Source organism: Erithacus rubecula, assembly GCF_903797595.1.
Source record: "Erithacus rubecula genome assembly, chromosome: 6".
NCBI lineage: Eukaryota > Metazoa > Chordata > Aves > Passeriformes > Muscicapidae > Erithacus > Erithacus rubecula.
In genome coordinates this window covers 23,192,295-23,212,478 of record NC_136688.1, presented here as the reverse complement: position 1 = coordinate 23,212,478, position 20,184 = coordinate 23,192,295, and the positions used below count along the sequence as shown (strand labels likewise).

Genomic DNA, 20,184 nt, shown 5'->3' with positions numbered 1-20,184 from the left:
ATTAACAGTAGGTAAGTTTAGGCCCAAGAAGCAGCTCCCATGTAATCAGCTTGAGACTCTCATTATGGCAGGCTATTTAAGAAAAACCAAAAAACTGGGGCAAGGATTTAGAAACAGATGAATAATTTTATGACCACCACCACTTATTTGCTATGCAACTACAGCAACAAGAAAGGCAGCCACTGTTCCAGCCTCAGTATAATCAGCTTATCTGCACAACTGAGGAAAGAATTCCCTTTTCCTCAGGCACTCCTGTGTACAAAGCTTTCCTAGTTACATCTGCATCCAACCTGGAAATTTTGTTTTTCTACAGCTCAAAGCATCTGTTTCAGAGAAACAGCAAGACTGAGCCTTTCCTCTGGTGAGAGCACAAACCACTTGACAGGAAAGATGTAAAACTGAGACCCAGTCTGGAAACCCTATCCAAAGTACCAATGTAGCTGTATCATCCACACAAACCAGTGAAGATACTTTCACACAAAGGACAGGTCTTTCCTGATGCAAATTCAATTTAGCTTATGCAGTTTCTTGTATTGTATCTGAAGCAGAAGAAAACTATCCTTAAAAAAAAAAAAAAAAAAAAAAAAAAAAGCATCACCTTCTTCAAAAAGAAATCAACAAAGCAAATCAGTATGTCCCTAACCAGGTCAGGTCAACAGGAGCCACTTTCAAAACTTACCTCTCTTATCAGGGGCAAACCAAACGCATATATCCAAACCACTGACACAAAGCTTTGACTTTTTTACCTTTCTGGGCAACACTAAGAAAATTATTTGTTAACCACTTTAACTTAACAACTTACTCATACCCAGTTTTCCACGCCAACCCTGGGCAGATTCTCCATGCATAGAGTGTGATGACAGGGTGTGTGTGATAGGGGTACAAAGAACAGCATTAATGCATCCTGAGTTTCCAGGTTTCTGCGAAGTCCCAGAAACACCAGGAGCACACCCCAGAGCTCTGCTGCAAGAGCCCATCCTTTTGCCTGTCTGTACTATCACTGAGAGGTCCAGTCTTTGCCCTTACAATCTTCAGAACCCATCTGCAGCATGACAATGGCAGCTATAAATACATCAACACCAACATCTCTATTTTCATCGACATGAATAGTGCATGGCCATATGAGAAAAGGCTTTTAACTCTGAAAATATTGGAAAACCTCAGACTAGATGGGAAAGGTTTAATAAAAAATAGAGGAGGAAGGGCAAGCATGTATCTTACCTCCTGAGTGAATCCTCCTCTGAGCTTTCCTCAGGCATTTCCTGGTTTAAGGCCTCCTGTGATACATTCCCAGGTCTGCTTGAAGCCGACTGGCTGTAAACTCTTTCCCAGTGCCCCGTCTCCTGGTTAAAGACCACTCCCACGGTCCTCTCCTCCTGCGGGGTGGAAGAGCTGCCCAGCTGCAGTCTGCTAGAGGCAGGAGCTCTGCCCTCGGTTCTCTCTGCAGGCTGCACCTGGCTGGTATTTGGAGGCACACCCTCAAATGTGCTTTGGACCTGCCCTGGTGTGTAGCTAGGCGTGCTTCTTTCCCAGCGCAGCGTGTCATTGTTAAAGGTCAGCAGGTTATGACAAGCACGACAGCGGTTCAGGTGACCCCGGGACAAATTGGAATTGTTTTCACTGCTTTGTGGAGTCTGCTGATGGGAGGGACCTGGTCGATCAGGCTCAATGTTGTTGTTGAGCATTTCTTGAGCCTGTTGCGACTGGCTGGGCTCCCCACCAATCCCCTGATCTAACTCCTGAAGCCGGTCATATTCCAGGAAGAATCGCCTCAAATCACACTGGAGCTCATTACGAATGCTGGCCGGATTGCTCGGGCCAGCACCACTACCACTGTTCACCTCAGCCCCTGGGGCCAGAAAGCCCCTCCCTTCTGTTGCAGAGGTATAGACTGATGCCTGGGAACCTCCCTCCTGCTGTCTGAGCACGGACAGCAAGCTCACGGAGGAGGCACTGGTCCTAGGGGGGGGCATGGCTTCCAGCTCGGACCGAGAGCTCATGTTCAGCACTGTCCTGGACCAGTCAGACCCACCCAAGCCTGAAGCCATCTCTCTCGCAGACTGTTGGTACCGGGACTGGTGGCCTGCCAAGGACCCGCTGAAGGACCGCCGTGTGGGGCCCAGGCTAAGGTTGCGCAGGGTGTTGCCAGCAGTGCTGCTCTGAACTGTGCTGAAAGCAGAGGGCCTGTTAAGTATCCCCTGCTCCTCCTGCGCTACGGATGCCTGCTCTGGGGGTTGATAAGGCTCTGTCTGCACAGAGGAGAAGGAAGTGCCAGTGGCCCCAGAAGACGTGGAGGGTGCGTTTTCCTGGTGTGGGAAGAGAGAAGAAGGAAGTCTTGCACTAGAGCATCGGCTGCAAAGGCACAACATCCCCAGGTGCTGGCAGCACTCTGCTGTGGGATAGCTGACTCTCTCCCGGAGCCTGTTATAGACAGATGCCCTTGTGTTCTCACTGGCTGGAGGCGGAGGTGGTGGTGGTGGAGGCGGTGGAGGGGATGGGGTAGCAGAGTCTTGAACACTGTTTTGCTCTCCCACCTGTATGCCAGAGGAGCGGGAGGACAACATATGCAGGAAGTTGTGCAGAAGGGGTGTGCGCCTCACAGGCTGAGACGGAAGGATAGCGCGCTGGCGATAATGCGGCATCTCTGTGCTGTCCACGGAGATTTCCACTTCTTCATCGCTCTGCAGAAGGAAACAAAGTTCAGTCACCTCAAGGCAAAGTCCTGTATTTCCAAATAAACGGCAGAAAGTCAGCTACCAGCCAGACAGATGAAAGGATGCGATAAATCCCTTCCTGAAGGCCTTGACTTTGGAGGAAACCAGTTGAGATGACTTCTAAGTTCATTTTATAGATCTGAACAACCTATTCCTACAGCCCCGTGAGCCTTCACAACACACTGTTCATACAAACAGAAGTACCAGTGTCTGAGGGTCAGAAGCCGAGGGGAGAATTACTTGAAATCCTCAAACAGCTTCAAATCCAAAAGAACATTGCAAACAGAACTGAAAGAATAGGACCACTGAGACCTCTGTCCCACCATTAGTCAGACAGAGAGGGCAAAACAAATACATGCTGGAAAGCACTTTATTAGCCATGCATGTAACACAAGAACATTCATGTGAGCAATGAAGGTGAAACAGAACTCAGGACTTCAGCTTTTCACAAAAACACAAGTCTGCTTAGAAACAGACTAGGGCTAAAGTACATAGAGCACCTTGTAATTAGCCAGTCATTGTAAATCCTGACATTCCCCTTACCTGCTGGTTAGAAGGGTTAACTATCGCTGTGAGCAAGTAGTGTCCCAAGGGATCAAACCGTACCAGCCTAAAACAAAAGCAGTGACAGAATATCAATCATCAGTTCACATTCCACATTGACACAGGAAGCTGAACACAGCAGGGAAGAAAACCCATGACATATTTGCAATGAGAACATTACTACATTATCATCATCTTTTTATGAAGGATGTCAAAAGTTTTTTATGCATTAAGAACAAAATGCACCTATCTAGATGAAAATTGCAGTTATTTTCTAGTCCACAGCAACACTATAGCAAAGTTAAAAGCTGGAAATAAGTATTGCTGTATCAAATGAAATGGCCAGAAAATTTAAAGGAATCCATGTGTTTATATTATAAAATTGATTTGGTACAAAGGGAGAGATTAATGTTCCTTGATGCCACATCATTGTCTTGTTTTAGATTGCTCAAAAGCAGGCATCAGGTTTCCAGCAATCCGATTTCCTCTACACTGTGCCAAAGTAATAGCTCAGCATTCTGTTCCCAAAATTGCTGGTTTTTCTCATCCTTATGGCTGACAAGTTTAATTACTAAGCTTACAAATCAACATGAAGTAAATTCTGGACATTTAATGGACACATGCCCTGTTACAAATATAAACAACCAAGCTGATCTATTACTTTCAATTGGTTTTCTTCCTGCTCACAGAACTGGTTTTCTACCAGCTGAGTCAAGGAGCTGCAAGCAACACTTCTCTCCACTGCCTGAGTGCAGAAGGTGCAGCCTCCCAGAGGAGCCTCACACACTCCCCAGATCTGACCCTTTTTCACATACAAGTGTTCTCTTCACCCAGAGGCAGGAGCTCACCTGACCCGCTCCATCTCACTGGCTGTTTTCACCACTGCAAAAGGCTCCCGACGGCTCCAGTCCCAGAAATGTATCTCATTGGCAGTGGCAATCAACAACAGCTGAGCCGTAGGATGAAAAGCAAGTGATGCAATGGCATTGTTGCTATCTGTGAACCAGCTCTCACTTCCACCCTAGAGTGAGGAGTCAAGAACCACAAGCAGTTTATCACAAAGTGTGCTATCATTAAGTTTCCATGTACTTGCAGTGCCCCGCAGCCTGCCTAGAGCATGGCAAGTGGGGCACTGTCTTGGCAACAGCTGCTCCTAAACGAGGTCAAGCGCCAGGTCTAAAATGTAACACTACTTGCAACAATGACCACAGATGTATTTTTGTAGGTAAGTGTGTCTCAAGCAGACTGCAAAAATGCTTCATTTAAAAAAAAAAACAGAGAAGCCCATGTGTTTTGTCTCTGCACCATTTACCAAACTAAGTAGAGCAGCAGCTTCCCTAATGAACAGTTCAGATATGTTCAGTGGAATAACAAACAGCATGTCTCTCACAAAGGCTAAACAGGCACCTTAAGTTCTCCAGCATTACGTGTACCACTGCAATAAAAGAAACAGGTGCTGTTAAAGAAGCATGACCTACCTGGCAGGACTGAATGAAGAATCTGTCACCTCTCTAGAGAAGAGAGGATGGCTATGGTCTGTTCTATGCTTTTAGATACATGTCCCAGAAACACTTCCAAACAGCTCTCTTACCAGGTAACATTTGGAAAACAAACTCAGCCAAAAAAAGTCACCACCCACCAAATATCAAAGGAACATATGTTTCAGGAAAGACTTACATGTAAATCCCAAATTCTAACCTCCCCATCTAGGCATCCTGAAGCAATGAGGCCTGGGATGGTGGGATGGAAGGTGACACACCAGGGAGTACGGCGATGTCCAACCAAGGAATGAACACACTTGCCCGTTTTCACCTCTGTGATGTAGATGTTATGGTTCACGTGTGTGGAAGCCATTAGGGTCCTGGGAATGTAGAAAGTATGACAAACATTAGCATGAGAAGAATACAGCAAATTCAGACCATGGTTAGCTTCATCCCAACAGGGTCTGTTTACATCTAACCCAGCAGCTCTCCCACACAGAGATCAAAGGGTAAGAAGCTACTGTTTCAGCAACAGTCATAAAGCTTCCTGTAGCCAGATTTCAGGGTCCATGCAAACATGAGCTCATCTGAATCTGCAAGCACAAACTTGACCTTGAACGTCAGAATGAACATGCAGCTCAGAAGGCACTCCTGAGTGTCAGTCTGGGGCAAATACTCCCAATTCTCCACCTGTCTCAACCAGTGTCAAATCAAGTGATACTATGGGAGATCCCACCTCCATTTCTTCCAATACACACATCATTCTGCTCTGTTCTTTATTCCTAGATATCCCAATGAACGTGTCACACCATTTGGGCATGTTGCATTAAACCATCCTTTACTCCCTTTAGTTTCTCATGAAATGCCACGGTGTCTGCACAGATCCTTTTTCATTAGAACTTCGTATCACCTGGGTACCTCAGAAATTAAACACCATCTATGCTCGAAGCTGTGAGATTAGGAAGGTGCACACATTCCATCCATGCGTGTCAGGAACCAGAAGTTTCATTCAGCTGTTCAGGACTGGGTAATTCAATGGGCACAAGCCTCCGTCACTTTTGTAAGTGTAGGGAGACTGCTGAAACAGGGAATGAACTAGGAGTTAATTACCTGTCTGGACTAAACGCCAGCAAGAAGGTGGAGCGTGGACTGTCTGGTAACTCAACTTTCTGAAAAAGCCAACAAAGCAGGAAGTGTTGCAAGAGTCATATGATCATACTTTAACTGTAAGCCACACAGACAACAAGGGGAACCCGCTGCAGGAACATATCTAGTATCACATCACTGCAGGAACTGAACAGAGCCAGAGAGCATATCAAGCGTAACACATCAAAGGCACAATCACAAGACAATTTATTTCAAATCCCTGCCTCCCTTACCCCACTCCAAGATCAAGCTATGCAGCTCTATCCCACAACCTTACCTTGCCCTCCCATTTCATCCATCGAGTTTTATCCTCCACCAGCTCCTGCAGAAGTCGCTGAGCACCCAAGGCTTGGGTACCCCGTTCCCTACCCCACAGGATGCGGACAGCATTCTTCTCTGGGACAACCTTCATGGCTCTCAGCTACCAACACCACGCCTGCCACTGAGAGGAGACACCAGCAGGTTCCAGATGACAACCACCACCAAGCTACTAACAAGCTATCCACATTTCAGTAGTTTATCTTCATGGAAACCTAAAAAGATAAGAGACTGATAAGGAAGGCAGCTTTTACTTTGATCACCCAGATGAAGTGAAAACTTCAAAATCCCAAAAATACTAGATTTGAGAGACAAATCTTTCTTCTTACACAGTCTTTGCTACCTGCTTCCATTATCAAGGCCCCACTTTGACATTTCTACAAAGATTACTTTGAAAGCATCTAACTGTTCCCTTGTACATGTGCCTTAGGCATACTACACATATGGAGAATTAAAAATTTGCCTTCAAATTCTTTCCCTTTCCTTCATCTCTTACTGTATATAATAAAGGGAAAATATTTATGAAGATACAGTCTTTATACCTTGATGATTTAGGTCCTATCTGGGAAGGGTGTCTGAAACCTAGAGGAACAGTATTACCAAATTGACAATATGGGGAATCTCCCAGGAACTACTCAAATTTCACTAACAGGCCAAACTGTAAAGGTCAGACAATTGACAGACCTCAAGTCCAAATTATTTTCGACTCCAACAACAGCTTACAAAATATGAAAACAATGTATGGGACAGGTCCACCAAGATTATTCCATTGTCTGCACATCATCTTTCAATCTGCATTGCTCTTAGAACAGCAGTTCACCCAAGTAACGGACAGCTGCAAAGAATAATGCTTTAGAAACACTTTGAGCTGTAAAGGAAAGCTTTAATACCACTGTCTACAAGAAAAAGCTATATAAATATAATAAATAAATAATACAGTGATGGATAGCAATGAAGTCACACAGCTTTGCAGTGGTGCCATACACTGGAGTTTGCCACAAAAAGCTCTCCAGAAAAGATTCTTAGAACAGATAAACTAAGAAACACTGCTGCAGTGCTATTACATTCTGATTCCAGCAGTGTGCATGCTACTCTGACATCTCTTGATAACATGAGGATCTGAAGATAAACCCTACTCAGTTCATGTCACACTGAACAAAACCATCAATATTCAATAGAGAAGGAAATAACAAATTAAAAAATTAAAAAACACATAAAGAAGAAAAAAGGCTCATGTGCACAAGAGACAAATTGTTACATGACAGAACTAAGAATGGTCATCAGCAATATTTTCTTTCCTCCCACGCTCCCTAAAAAAACTCTCATGAACAGATGATTTAAGACAGCTGCAGATCATAGGGAGGAGCTGCCTAAAGAGATAAGCCAGGAAAATGAGCTCTAAAAAAGCACACCAGTTTTTATTTGTAGAAGTAAAATAAAGAGTACTGAAGTAATTAACAAGTAAAGACATCCATCTTCCTAGAAAAGAAATTCTCCACAGTGAAAGTCAAGCTAGTTGGAAATTCTCTGATGCTTAATGTGAACAGCATGGGGATCATGTATTTTAGAGAAGATGAACTCCATGGTGTACAATAAGCCTTCTTTTGAGAATCTGTGAAAGTTAGTCAAACATTAGGTAGGAATTATTCTACAAAATAAAAGCCTTACTGGAAAGCAACACAATAACTAAAGATATCATGCTACACGAGAATTCTTAAAAATAACTGTACAGATTAAAAAAGCCCAGATCCAAAAAAGCTAGAAGGATAACTGTGACCGATATATCCAAAAGCACAATATAATACAGGAATTCCTAAACTAAAAATCTTCTTTAGCTAAATGCTAATAAATCCTGATCCGGATTCCACAAACAGCCCCAGGCACCCCTGTTCAGAAATTATTGGATTCTGATATAAGCAGAATGGAGGAGAAGGCCAGCTCAGAACAATACAGGCAACAAAAAGTCTACCTTACAGGAGGAATTGTACATCTAGTTTAACTCTTAATCTAGTAAAATTAAGAAAACAGTAGGTGAATATTCTATATGGGTGTATTCAAGGAATTTGGATTACAACAACCCAAGAATAAACACATAAACAGGACACCAATGGAAGACTGGTCCTGCAGTCAGAATAAGCTGGAAGTTTGAAAAGATTTAAACTTGGGAATATATTTTTGATAGCTGTGAAGGATAAACCATATATATAAGTTGAGCTCATGGTAATTTACAAGCAGGACAACAATCACTCATGAGAAAGAACAAGCTCTGACAACCTAGAACATTTCAGTCCTACCAGAATTAATGTTCCCTAAACTACAATAGCAACAAGGAAGTCAAGAGGTTTAATAAACGACTTTAAGTTTATTTATGCCATGGACAAGCTACAAATTGGAAAATAAATGGGGAAATAACTCCTACAGCTGCAGTCAGTGAAGTTCTAATATTCACATTATTGAAAGACCAAGTCATCTCACTATATAAAACCAAGTATACATACCTTAAGACAGCTTATCTAAATCTCTGCATGTGTGTCCTAATTTATTCAACTAATCTGGCTATAACAAACACTTTATATGTGAGCCTGAGTGTTTGAACTTCATATTCTTTCCTCAGAGACTGTACCTCATTTTTCAGCTTCTTCTGACTCATGTCTTTATCCCATTTTAAAAGTAAACAAAGGAAACACCCAGGGCTCTAATGCCTTCACAGTACCTTGCAAACCTGCTCAACATTTTTAAAAGGGATCTCTTCAGAAAAAACTGAATGTATCCTTCTTGAGCAATGTTGAGATTTCAATGTTACCTGGAGTTCCTTCACGAGCCCAACTGCAGTCTTTGTCTGAACCAGTCTGAAAGCAGTAACTAACTGCTCCACTAGCTGGTGACACATTCAGCAACACTTCAGACAGGCAAAGAAACTCAGAGCCTTCAAATGAAGAAACAGATGCAGTGTAGCACTGGCATGCAGTGGCATTATCTGACACTATCTTTGCTCATTTTAGCAGGAAGCCTTCAACCTTTCTGTTGGAACATGCGTGCAGCTTCAGGTTGTTCTGGTGTAAGGCTTTTGGGTTTTGGTTTTGTGGTTTTTTAGGTTTTTGGTTTGTATAGGGGTTTTCTGTGAGGGTGTTAAAGGAGCCAATTTTTTCTCTAACCTAGTAAATATACCCACTTGAAACATCACGTACAAATATAAAGCATGTTATTAAATACCATTAGCAGGAAAACCATTGAAGTACCAACCATATTTACAGCTATTCATTAGCCATCTGACTAACAAAGTTTAAATTAAATACAGGGGAGTTTGAAAATACTTCTTGGGACTCAGCATAAATACAGCTTGCAGCTCACTGGATCAGGCCTGTTCAGAGGAGGGGTGGACTGATTCAGTAGCAGTGTCTATTACAAATACCCACAACTATCACAACTGATAAACAGCTGACGACCTAAAGAGGGATTGGCATTGTTCAGTTTTCTTCTTGTTGTTGAGTTAGTTTTATTTTGTTTGTTTCTGGAGGGAAGAAGGGAGATTTGGTTGGTTGGTTTAATCAGGATGACCAAAAGTGTCCAACAACTGCAAGATTAGCTGATGCCCTGAATGTAATCCAGAGCACCACAGAAAATTCTGAAAATGGAGAGTCAAGAATTTTTTTCTGTAATTGGCAGCTTTCTTTCCTTAAGTGTTTTCTCCCTTCAGGGTATTTCAGGACAACATGCTGGGCTGTTTACAGTTTTAGAAAGAGCATTACACAGCCTGAACCCAAGCCTTTTACTTGCTCTATACCAGCCATTCTCAAAGAAGCCTGAAGAATTCCCAGTATTGGAGTAATGTAGGTTCACTAGTAGTCACTTTTACAGATGCTGAATCTCTAAAGAACCACAGTGAAGCTGCAAATTGGTGCTATCTCATAATAGTACATGATTCCCTGAAAACAGGGATAAAAAGGTCTGAGAAGAGGAATAAAAAGAAGCTCATTCAATTTGCCATAGAGTAATTATGCAATGGCTCACCACTCCAGTTCAAAACTTCAACACTTTACAGAGATGATGGCCCCACATCTCTCAATGTGTCCCCTCCCCATCTTTGTTGCTATTAATTTTGTGGAGATTCTGGTACCACCATGCTGGAAGCACAGCTGGCTTTGATACAAATAGTGCAATAGCACCTTCATGTTATTCCATTCTTCATGGGGGAAAAATGTTATTTCACATGGCCTTCAGCTCTCAAGACTAACCTATTACCACTGCAAAGAACTTTGTGGTTGTGTGCTGAGCCCAACACTAAAAGCCTCTCCTAATGCATGTGCAGAGAATCAGTGTAAATAGCTCCCTCAGTGTTTAAAAAAGTAAAAAAAACAAACAAAGCTGCAATCACTAAATGATATTTACAATGGGAGACCCATCCAGAAGATACAAATATCCACATAATTTCAGATAATTTTACTGCCCAATAGATCTCATGTGACTGATGAAGAAAGAGGCAATATAAAGTGAAATATCAAAGCTGTCACTGACTTTGCAATCTGAGTTCCACAGAGAGAATGTATTTATAAGACTCCCTGTAAGAGACGACAGGGAAAAAAGCACATGCCAGTAGTTTTGATCTCCAAGTCCCTTTGTCAAGATTTGAGACTTCCAGAAGATATTGACTGTAAAACAGCCATGATCCACACAGAGCTGATGGGACAGAGCTGTATTCTTTGTATTAAAAGAACATGCATGGGGAAAAAAAAGACTCAAAACACAACAAAACCAAAACTGTGGTGAACAATGAGGCACACCACTGTCTTGCAAAACCACAGGCAAACTTGTGTCTCTAGAAAAGAGGAGGAAATAGATTATTACACTCAACTCCCCCAGCTCTGGCCAGATGCCTACCTATCTTGTAAGCCAGAGATTTCAAAATGCCTGTTCTTAAGCAGCATGTCCAGCACTAAAAATGCCATTGCTATTATTCCAAAGTGCAGCATCTCGTGTTTTAATACCAGCAACAAATTAAAAAATCCAAAAGAACTGTTTACTGCATTCAATAAATGTTAGTAATTTTTCATGTAATAAATATTAGCAATAATTTAGCATTACCACTATTGCACATGTGGGTGGGTTCTCCAAGAGCAATCAGATCATCAGACAGGCATGAAAACAGTGTATGCAGCACTACAGGCCAAATGCCTTATCTTTGCTGACAGTGATCCTAATGAAGGCTGCAGTCACAAGACAGGCTATTTCCTCTAAGGATTTTCTACAAGTCGGTTCCCCTTGTATTTTATACAGCTTAACTTTGAAGCAAACTGCCTTACTAAGACCTCTTGTGCTTTCAGAGGCTCAAAAAAGCAAAACGTGCCCATCAAAAACAGCCAAAGATCATCTTGTCAAGGACTATGAACTACACAGCCCTTCCTTTTGCAGACACTTCACTGATAAAACAATAAAATCTGGTTCTGACACCCACAGACTGATCTCCAAGAACAAACCAGATGCCTAGAACATAATTTGGAATATATACAAGCAATCACACAGCTCCAGGGACTTCCTAGTTCCCTTCCTTGTTTACAGTCTGTGTTTCCCTCCCTTATGCAATATGGAGATTTTGAGTCCATCATTTTCCTAAATTGCATGAAACAACACCATATAAGAAGTCCAAGAAACACTACACCAGATAGAAGTCCTGACTTGTACTTGCAATTTTATTAAAAATACTTATTCAATCAATATCAAATGTCATGCCATTCTCACTAACCTTTTTTGTGTCTCCACCTGAAAAACTGAGGGAAATTTTCTACAGAGTTTATGTAAAATCAAAACTAACAAGCTGATTTGCCCTTTTTGCACTGAATCAACTCAGTTTAGCAAACAAGACAATTCGAGGAGTCCTAGTTTGGTAAGTCCTAGTTTGCCAGTAGTACTGGCATTTGAAAAATGCTATAACAACAACAAAATTAGTAAAAAATAGGCAACATGACTCATATCCCAAATAGTTGCACAGGTCAAAACATAAGTATTGGAAGAACAGGACTATGCTCATTCTTAAATGACAAGGCCATATGAATTTCTGGCATTGTACCTGACTGATTAGCAATATATGTTTAAATTTACTTCAAACAACACGATCTGTCTTCCCATAACTCCATTTCTGGTAGTTCCAGATGAGCCTTGAGAGGTATTTGTAGAGGTATTAGGTCTTCTCAAGTTAAAAACAAACCAAAAAACAAACAAACAAACAAACAAACAAACAAACAAAAAACCACATCAGAAAATATTTTGCATAGAGAAAACTTCAAGATACTTTGCAGTGGTATCTAAATGAACAAAAAATCTAAAATTAAGCTATATTGGACCAGAATCTTTAAACAAAGTTAATCCACAAAAACAGTCTACAGATGGGTAACAACAACTATCTTAAACATGATTAAACAAAACAATAAAAAAAGCAAAACTAGAAGCCATTATTTTTGTTCTGCTTCTACTTGTGTCCTTGATTTTGCTTAAAAAAAAAAAAAAAAAAAAAAAAAGCTGCTTGATTTAAGAATTTAATTAGAACAAGAGTCATTCTTCAACTAAGTGCCCCTAAACATGGAGAATAAAAAAACACTTAGAAGTGAAAGAAAGTTTATGATGCAACTATCCAAGAGAATCCAAAACTAATACCATGAAGGCACTACCATTATATGGTCCTGGTTTTACTCTTCCAAGTTCTTAAATACTCTCCAAAGTATTATAATGTAAGCTGAAGTTTTCCCTTGATTAAAGCCAGAGAGAGATGGAAAGTAATTCAAAAGCACATTTTCTGTAGACGCAGTAGACACACTGCTCTAAATTGCACTCACTGCAATAAGTGTTTACACATAAAACAGGATTCCTAAAAAACAAAACTTGTCTCAGTGCTTCATGATTGAAAAATTCAATACTGTGCTTTAAACTGCAACTACAAACAGCTCAGGAAATTCAATTACATTACAAAGATCTCAATAGTACTTTGTCATTTCAAGATCCTGTATGACTGCAACAAGGAGCTAATTGCCATTAGAATCTTAATTTGTCTTCCCAGTCTGAATTAAATGAGACAAATACATATAAAAGAACTTTTCAGTCAAAAGAAGTACATTAAAATTCTAGCTATTTACAGCAAAATCATGAAGACATGGAAGAGAAATTTGCAGATATCAACTCCTAAAGGTCAGAAAATGAATGGTAAATATAAAAAGGGAAGTAATAATAATAAATGTAAGTGATCACCCACGTCTGGAGTCTGATAGTTTCATTTAACAATGAGAATATGGAACACTTTCATAACTATTATTATAACTTCCACATAAACTTAATGAATTCTTGAGAAGAGAGATATTAATTTCAATCCAGAAGACAGGAAGAGAATAAATATAATTTCACAAAGCTATAAGGTAAGTCAAACAGCAGAGCTGAGATCTGGAAGATTAAGAATTTGTTTCCACAATTCCATACTCAAATCATAGCATATTTTATTCAGTGCTATACATAGCAGGAGGGAAGGGAAGGGAAGGGAAGGGAAGGGAAGGGAAGGGAAGGGAAGGGAAGGGAAGGGAAGGGAAGGGAAGGTAAGGGAAGGAAGGGAAGGAAGGGAAGGGAAGGGAAGGGAAGGGAAGGAAGGGAAGGGAAGGGAAGGGAAGGGAAGGGAAGGAAGGGAAGGGAAGGGAAGGGAAGGGGAAGGGAAGGGAAAGGGAAGGAAGGGAATGGAAGGGAAGGGAAGGGAAGGGAAGGGAAGGGAAGGGAAGGGAAGGGAAGAGAAGAGAAGAGAAGAGAAGAGGAAGATAGAGGAAGAAAGAGAAGAGAAGTAGAAGAGAAGATAAGAGAAGAGAAGAGAAGAGAAGAGAATAGAGAGAAGAGAAGAGAAGAGAAGAGAAGAGAAGAGAAGAGGAGAAGAGAAGAGAAGAGAAGAGAAGAGAAGAGAAGAGAAGAGAAGAGAAGAGAAGAGAAGAGAAGAGGCAACAGAGAGACAGAGACAGTAATACAGAATTCAGATTAACCCCCTAAAAATAATTCTCAGTTAGACAGAAAAGCAAAGGAATGTTCAATTCAAAATCCCATTATTTACATTAATAGTCACATCAAGGTTCCTCAAGCTCAAGGGCCACAGTCAAATGCCATCACACATTCCACAGCAATGTGGGAGTGCCAACACTGCAGAGCATCAGAAACAGCACCACATACCCCCAAGGTGAAGACAAAGTGTTTTATGCATGCAAGGCTGCACTTAAGGCACATGCACCTTATCCAAGTAATAAAGAAAAAGAAACTGGAAACAAGAATATGTTTTAGAAAATATAATTTCTCCCTCACATGGACATATGGTAACAAGACAAAAAGCAAAAATGACCCACACAGAAGCTGAAGCCTTCACAAAAAGATGTATCCCAATTATAGAAGAGGTGGGAGACAATGAAGACTTAGACTCTGAGCAAAGAAACACAGACAATTCTTGACACTGTTGCCCTTCTTGGCCTTAGGTTGAGTCTGTGGGAGAAATATAAAGGGAGGGGGAAAAGTGTCCAAAACATGAGTCAGAGACTCCTCTCAGCAATTCTGTGCTGCTCAAGGTGGAGAATTAGTAATACACACCAGGAAGAAGGAAGCAGGAATCATTCTGCAAGGACAACCCAAAACAGCTCACTGAGAACATGCAAAGTGGAGCTGTGTGAGCACATGGATTAAGACGATGCTCTCCCTGCACGAGCCTGACACCTCATCATTCCATTCAACAAACACTTTACAAAAACTGGAGACAACAAACAGCTACTAGACAACAATCCCAGGCAGAACTCCTAACAACCAAGTCCTGAGATGCAGACAAGTACTGCTGCTTCTTGTAGAGGAGAGCAGGTCTCCTCTTGTTTCAAGCAACCCAGTCAATGGGTCTTTCCTTAGGCAACTATATCTGTATCCTGTATGTAAATATCCTTACTATATCCTGTAATAAACTTCCAATAAAATATTTCTAATATTAATCCTCTTCCACTGCACATCACATTGTTACCCACTTTTCTAAAACAAAATTCTTCTGTCTTTACCTTACTAATATTTTGTTTCAATCACTCTCCTGCCAGGACAGCACAGGGCTAATAACACAAAATGCACAAAGTAACTATTACCATGCACTACACCCTTTATCAGGTCCCCAGAAACTCAGAAGAGGAAAAAAAGTACCTCAGTTCTGTTTGCATTAGTTGTAAGTCTTTACATCAACAATAACTCTGCAAGACCCAGTCAGCTTGCTAACCATGGCATAAAAGACACTAGAGTTTCTTTCCAGAAGTTTCTTAAAAAAACAATTATTCAAATGCCAAATTTCTGGCAGACTGGATCATTGCTTGCCTTCTTTAGAACTGGTTGTTACAGCTGCATAAAAGTTAGAAGTGCTGCTCAGAAAATGGAAAAGTAGGAAACAACTAAACAAGAATCTAGAGGGTCAGTTATGACTCAGAAAAGGGCAAAAGAAAGAAAACTAAGAAGAAGCTGTCAGCAAAGTAAACATTTGGCAGAAACTGCCCAGAAACTCAATTTGAAAAGGCATGTCCAGACATTTGGATCCAAATACATACTTCATTCCAAGTATTAGGAAAAATATAAGTGTTAGTGGACAGCCCTACTCATTAAGAACCACACTACCACAAATAACACACTTATTTGTGACCATCAAAATAGAAATGGACCAAATTTTTTTAAAAAAATTACCCAGAGAAGCATCATTTGTGGACTCCAGAACTGGCACTCAAGCTATACTGAAGAGTTATAAATGTTAGGAAATGCACTACAGCAGCCCTTCAGAACACAAGAAAGGATTATATATTTAGCAGAGAATTTCAGGTCCTATTGCCTGCATCACTCAGAAGGCATTTAAATCTGCATGGATTTAACCCCATACCACATTATGAAAACTGACCCAACAACAAACTTAGCAGACCTGTAAGGGACTGGCAATAAGTGCACATTACCAGCAGGTCATTCTTAGGTCCCTTTTTAACATTCCCATTAGCAATTTGAAAGAGGATGGGAGTGGCAAAGGCAAAGAAGCCAGATGACATTTGCAGAGGACACCAAGCTGGGTGGAGCAGTAAACAAGGACAAATATAGAAAAACACACTGGGTTTTTAAATAAAGACCAAAGAACACTTCATACAGAGGAGAATACAGAGCAGCACTGAGCACTGACCATATTAACACAGACTCCACATTCATACAATTGGTCTTCCTGAAGATGGGCTTGCATCTAGATAACAATTCTTGAATTTGTCCATTCCCACAGAACAATACTTGAAAGAGTATAGTGAGAAACTCGTAACTACCTACAGGATCTCTTGAACATGAAATGCTGATTTAGTACAGGAAAGATTGCTTTACAAAGGCAGCCGAAGGCATGGTATTGACAGCATCACAAGTAATCCAAAAAGCACTACATGAGCACTACAGAAATTTATGTGCTGTCAGGAAAAATATGGTAGATGACAACAAAAACGTTCCCACAGCTGGTGAATTAGCTGGGTTCGTTTCTTCACAAGACAAGCCGTAACTAGAGGCACACCTGAATAGATTTTATGCCCAACACTACTTTCACAAGCAAGTGTTCTGCAACACACGGTGAAAAGCAGAAGAGAGAGGAGACAACACTTCCTGCACATTTTATTTGGGTAAGGCCAGAAAACAACAACAACAACAATAAAAACCATCTCGAAGCAGCAGGGTCAGAATGCAACTGGACCGAGCCCGGACCAGAGGCCCCCGGACGGTGCCGCGGGGGTGGCAGGAGGGACGGGGCGATGAAGGGGAAGCACCGGGCACCCAAGCTGGGACAGAAAATGGGGTCTGAGGCACGCTCAAGAGGGCGGCAGGGGGCACGGGCGGCCCGCCGGGACTGCGGGATGCTCTCCCCGGGCGCTCCCGTCCCCGCCGGCCGGCGAAGGCAGCGCCGCGGGTTTCGCCCTCCCGCCGCGGCGCCCGGCCGGGGCAGCGCGCCGGCCTCCCCGCTCCCCTCGACGGAAGGCCGCGGTCCCGGAACTCCCGTACAAAAGCGCCGGCGGCGAGCCCCGACCCCCTCCCGACCGAGCTCCACCCGCCTCGGCCTCGCACGGGTCGGCACCGCCGCCTTCCGGGGCGCCGCCGCGGGGCCGGCCGCGCCCGCCCGGGAGTGGCGGCGCGGCCTCGGCGCGGGGCCGGCGGCGCGCGTAGGCCCGGAGCGTACCTGCAGCGGGGGGGCCGGAGCGGGGCCGGGCCGGGCGGGCGGAGCGGCCCCGGGGTCGGTCGTCGCCGCCGCCGCGCCGAGCTCCGGCCAGGCGGGCCAGCCGAGCGCCGAGCGGGGCCCAACGGCGGCGGCGCCGAGCGCGGGACAAGGCCGGAGCAGCCGAGGCTAGAACGCCGCCAGGCAGCGCCAGCCGAGCGACGAGGCCATCCACCGCCGCCCGGGGGAGACGGAGGGCAGGCGAGAGCAGGCGAGCGCCGAGAACTGCGCCTCTGCACAACATCAAAGAAACTGCATAATTTAGCTCAGAGAGGTGTGGGATTCTGGAAAAATGCTCTTAACAGAACGAATGTGAACTAATACGTACAATAGTCAGACTGTATAAAACGGATTGGAAGTTACTGCTCTAAACTTCCGAGGTAAGGGTGGTCCAGACTTAAAGGGAGAAATGGGTGTTAATGTCTTCACAAACGCCCAGGGCTGGAAGAACCGGCCCGGTGCTGGAGCATTGGCTGTGGAGCTCTCCAGAACCCAAACTCCAGAAACCCGAACAGGAGTTTGAACTCCTGAACTTTAGGGGAATGTGTAGCAGGCGGATCGGGAAAGCTGCACCTTCCCAATGTCTCAGCCAATGGGGAAAGGAAGAGGGTGATGTGCAGTCGGGAGCTTAGGATAAAAGGAGGCTGCGACTCCAAAATCTTGAGACCCCGCAGGGGTATGGCCCAGTGAACTCTCTCCCTTTATTCAAATAAAATAAATAAAGTTGCAGGATTCCTCTGTCTCCATTGTGGACACTGGCTTTTCACAATGTGATTTTCTGCATAAACCAAATCAGAAATCTCAAAGCAATTTGCAGAAAATAATTTTTTTTCAAATTTTTTCAGCTTGGAAAAGGCTTGTGGATGACCTAACTGCTGCTTTCTGATACTCGAAGGGAAAGAAGAGGAAAGATGGGGCAAGACTACTTACAAGAGTGTGTAGTGACAGAACAAAGGGGAAGGACTTTAAATTGAAAGAGAATAGGTTTAGATTAGATATTAGAGAAAATTCTTTATTCTGAGAGTGGTGAGGCACAGGAACAGGCTGTCCAGAGAAGCTGTGAATGCCCCATCCCTGAAGTGTTCAAGGTCATGTTGAATGGAGGGAGCTCTGAGCAATCTGGTGCATGAGGGAAATGAAAAAAGTATTTTCTGAGGGAAAAGAAAAAATGTCTGGGTGAATTGTTTTGAAGGAAGCTGCAAAAGAGTATGTGGTGGAAACTGCTCCCTACATTTCCTGAGTGAAGGGAAGGGTACTGACATGTGAGTCAGGCAAGAATATTGTTCAGTGGATTGGTTTTGTCCAGTGTGGCCTGATGCAGTTTTTGCCCAAACTGACAAGCAGTGAGATCAGTTTTGAAATTAAACTCTACCACAGGTGACAGTGGCTGAAAGAAGACAAAACTGAGCAGCAAATGTGTTCCAGGAAGTGCCTTCACTCTGAGTTTGCTCTGGCCTCTGCACATGCTGGGAAGAGCTATTCATAGCGTAAATTGAGAAACTCCAGCTTGTCATTAAGTGACAATGTTTGTACCTACACATGTCCAAGTCTCACTTGACCTTACCACCACCCACACAGCTCATTCAGTGTCTGCTGGTGTTTTGGTTTAGTGAGCAGTATTTTTAGCACAGACCATCAGACGTGATTATGAGCCATCAGGCACCATATACGGCAGCAACTCTTACCTTTAAAATGCTTTTTTAAGAAAACAATGCTTGTCTGCTTTTTTCCTAGGTAACAGGAGCAGGAGTTTTGCTGCAGTGACCAGTAGTAGTTCTTGTATAATACTTTGTGTAAAGAAAACTGAATTATATCTGAGATCTTTGTACATAACACTTTATAGCTCTCATGGAGGCTTCTGAAAAGATCTTGTTTACACGTCACGAGGCATACTTGGTTTTCTGTGAGATAATAAGTGCTGACTGCCACTGCAAACCTGGCAGAGTGCATCTAACCCTGCATCTCCACCCTGACTGTCAAAGTGCCTCACACATTGGTATTCATCCAATGTGGGGCATGGTCTAGCTCGCTTCTTCTGAAAGGGCAGACCCACCATGTCAGGCAGTTGCACTGCTACTTTCAGTAGTTACAGTTTTGTAGTTTTCTGCATTTCCTACCGCTTTTGTTACATTTACTGCCAAGTAAACAATAAAATCTAAGAAACAAAATTTTCTTAGACTGCTGTCATGAGATCCTTGGAAACACTTGTGCCTTTTAGAAAGAAAACACTTCCAGGAAACTGCCCAGCCTTGTGCCAGCAACAACTGCGTGCATCAGTCATCTTGTTCCAGAAGTAGATTGCCAACAGTGCTAGAGCAGCCTTTCCACACCTCTGCTTTGATCTAAATGGAGAACTTTTGCAATCAGTTCAATTTCTGTGACACAGTCAGTCCTTGGTGTTTCTTTTACAGCAGCCAACAAGATGACCAATTTCCTGCTGCAGGAGAAAACCAGCCTCACCTCCACTAGCCTATTTCCTGATATCTGTTGAGTACCCGACAGAGTCACCATAGCTTGACATCCTCTCCAGCCTGTTTGGGAAAGAAGCAATGTTCAGCCCTTATAGATATGAGCAAGCACTAGTTTGTGCCCAGCAAAATGCCATATCCCTCCTGGAACACAGCTGCCAGCTTTCAGAGAAATTACTAGGGTTTGTGAGATGTGCAAAATGGCAAAATGGTGTTGAGCATGAATTTATACCTGCAAGCAAAAATATAAATGTTGGCTTTGCTGC

General features: G+C 42.9%; 1 protein-coding gene across 3 annotated transcripts in view; it reads right to left on the bottom strand.

Annotated features, from left to right (window-relative positions):
* AMBRA1 (autophagy and beclin 1 regulator 1) overlaps window positions 1-17,609 on the bottom strand; it is a 128,194-nt gene extending 110,585 nt beyond the window's left edge. Inside the window, exons 1-8 of one of the 3 annotated variants that reach the window (XM_079309214.1) lie at window positions 17,415-17,607; window positions 6,162-6,417; window positions 5,849-5,907; window positions 4,935-5,118; window positions 4,106-4,278; window positions 3,258-3,324; window positions 2,535-2,681; window positions 1,222-1,376 (exon numbers count right to left, since the gene is read on the bottom strand). In XM_079309214.1, the coding sequence (XP_079165340.1) occupies window positions 1,222-1,376; window positions 2,535-2,681; window positions 3,258-3,324; window positions 4,106-4,278; window positions 4,935-5,118; window positions 5,849-5,907; window positions 6,162-6,296 (920 nt within the window). In that variant the 5' untranslated portion in view covers window positions 6,297-6,417; window positions 17,415-17,607. Of the gene's footprint in view, window positions 1-1,221; window positions 2,682-3,257; window positions 3,325-4,105; window positions 4,279-4,934; window positions 5,119-5,848; window positions 5,908-6,161; window positions 6,418-17,414 lie in introns of those variants that run through there. The other 2 variants (XM_079309212.1, XM_079309213.1) reach the window with 2 other exon arrangements.
* Window positions 17,610-20,184: the final 2,575 nt, after the last annotated feature.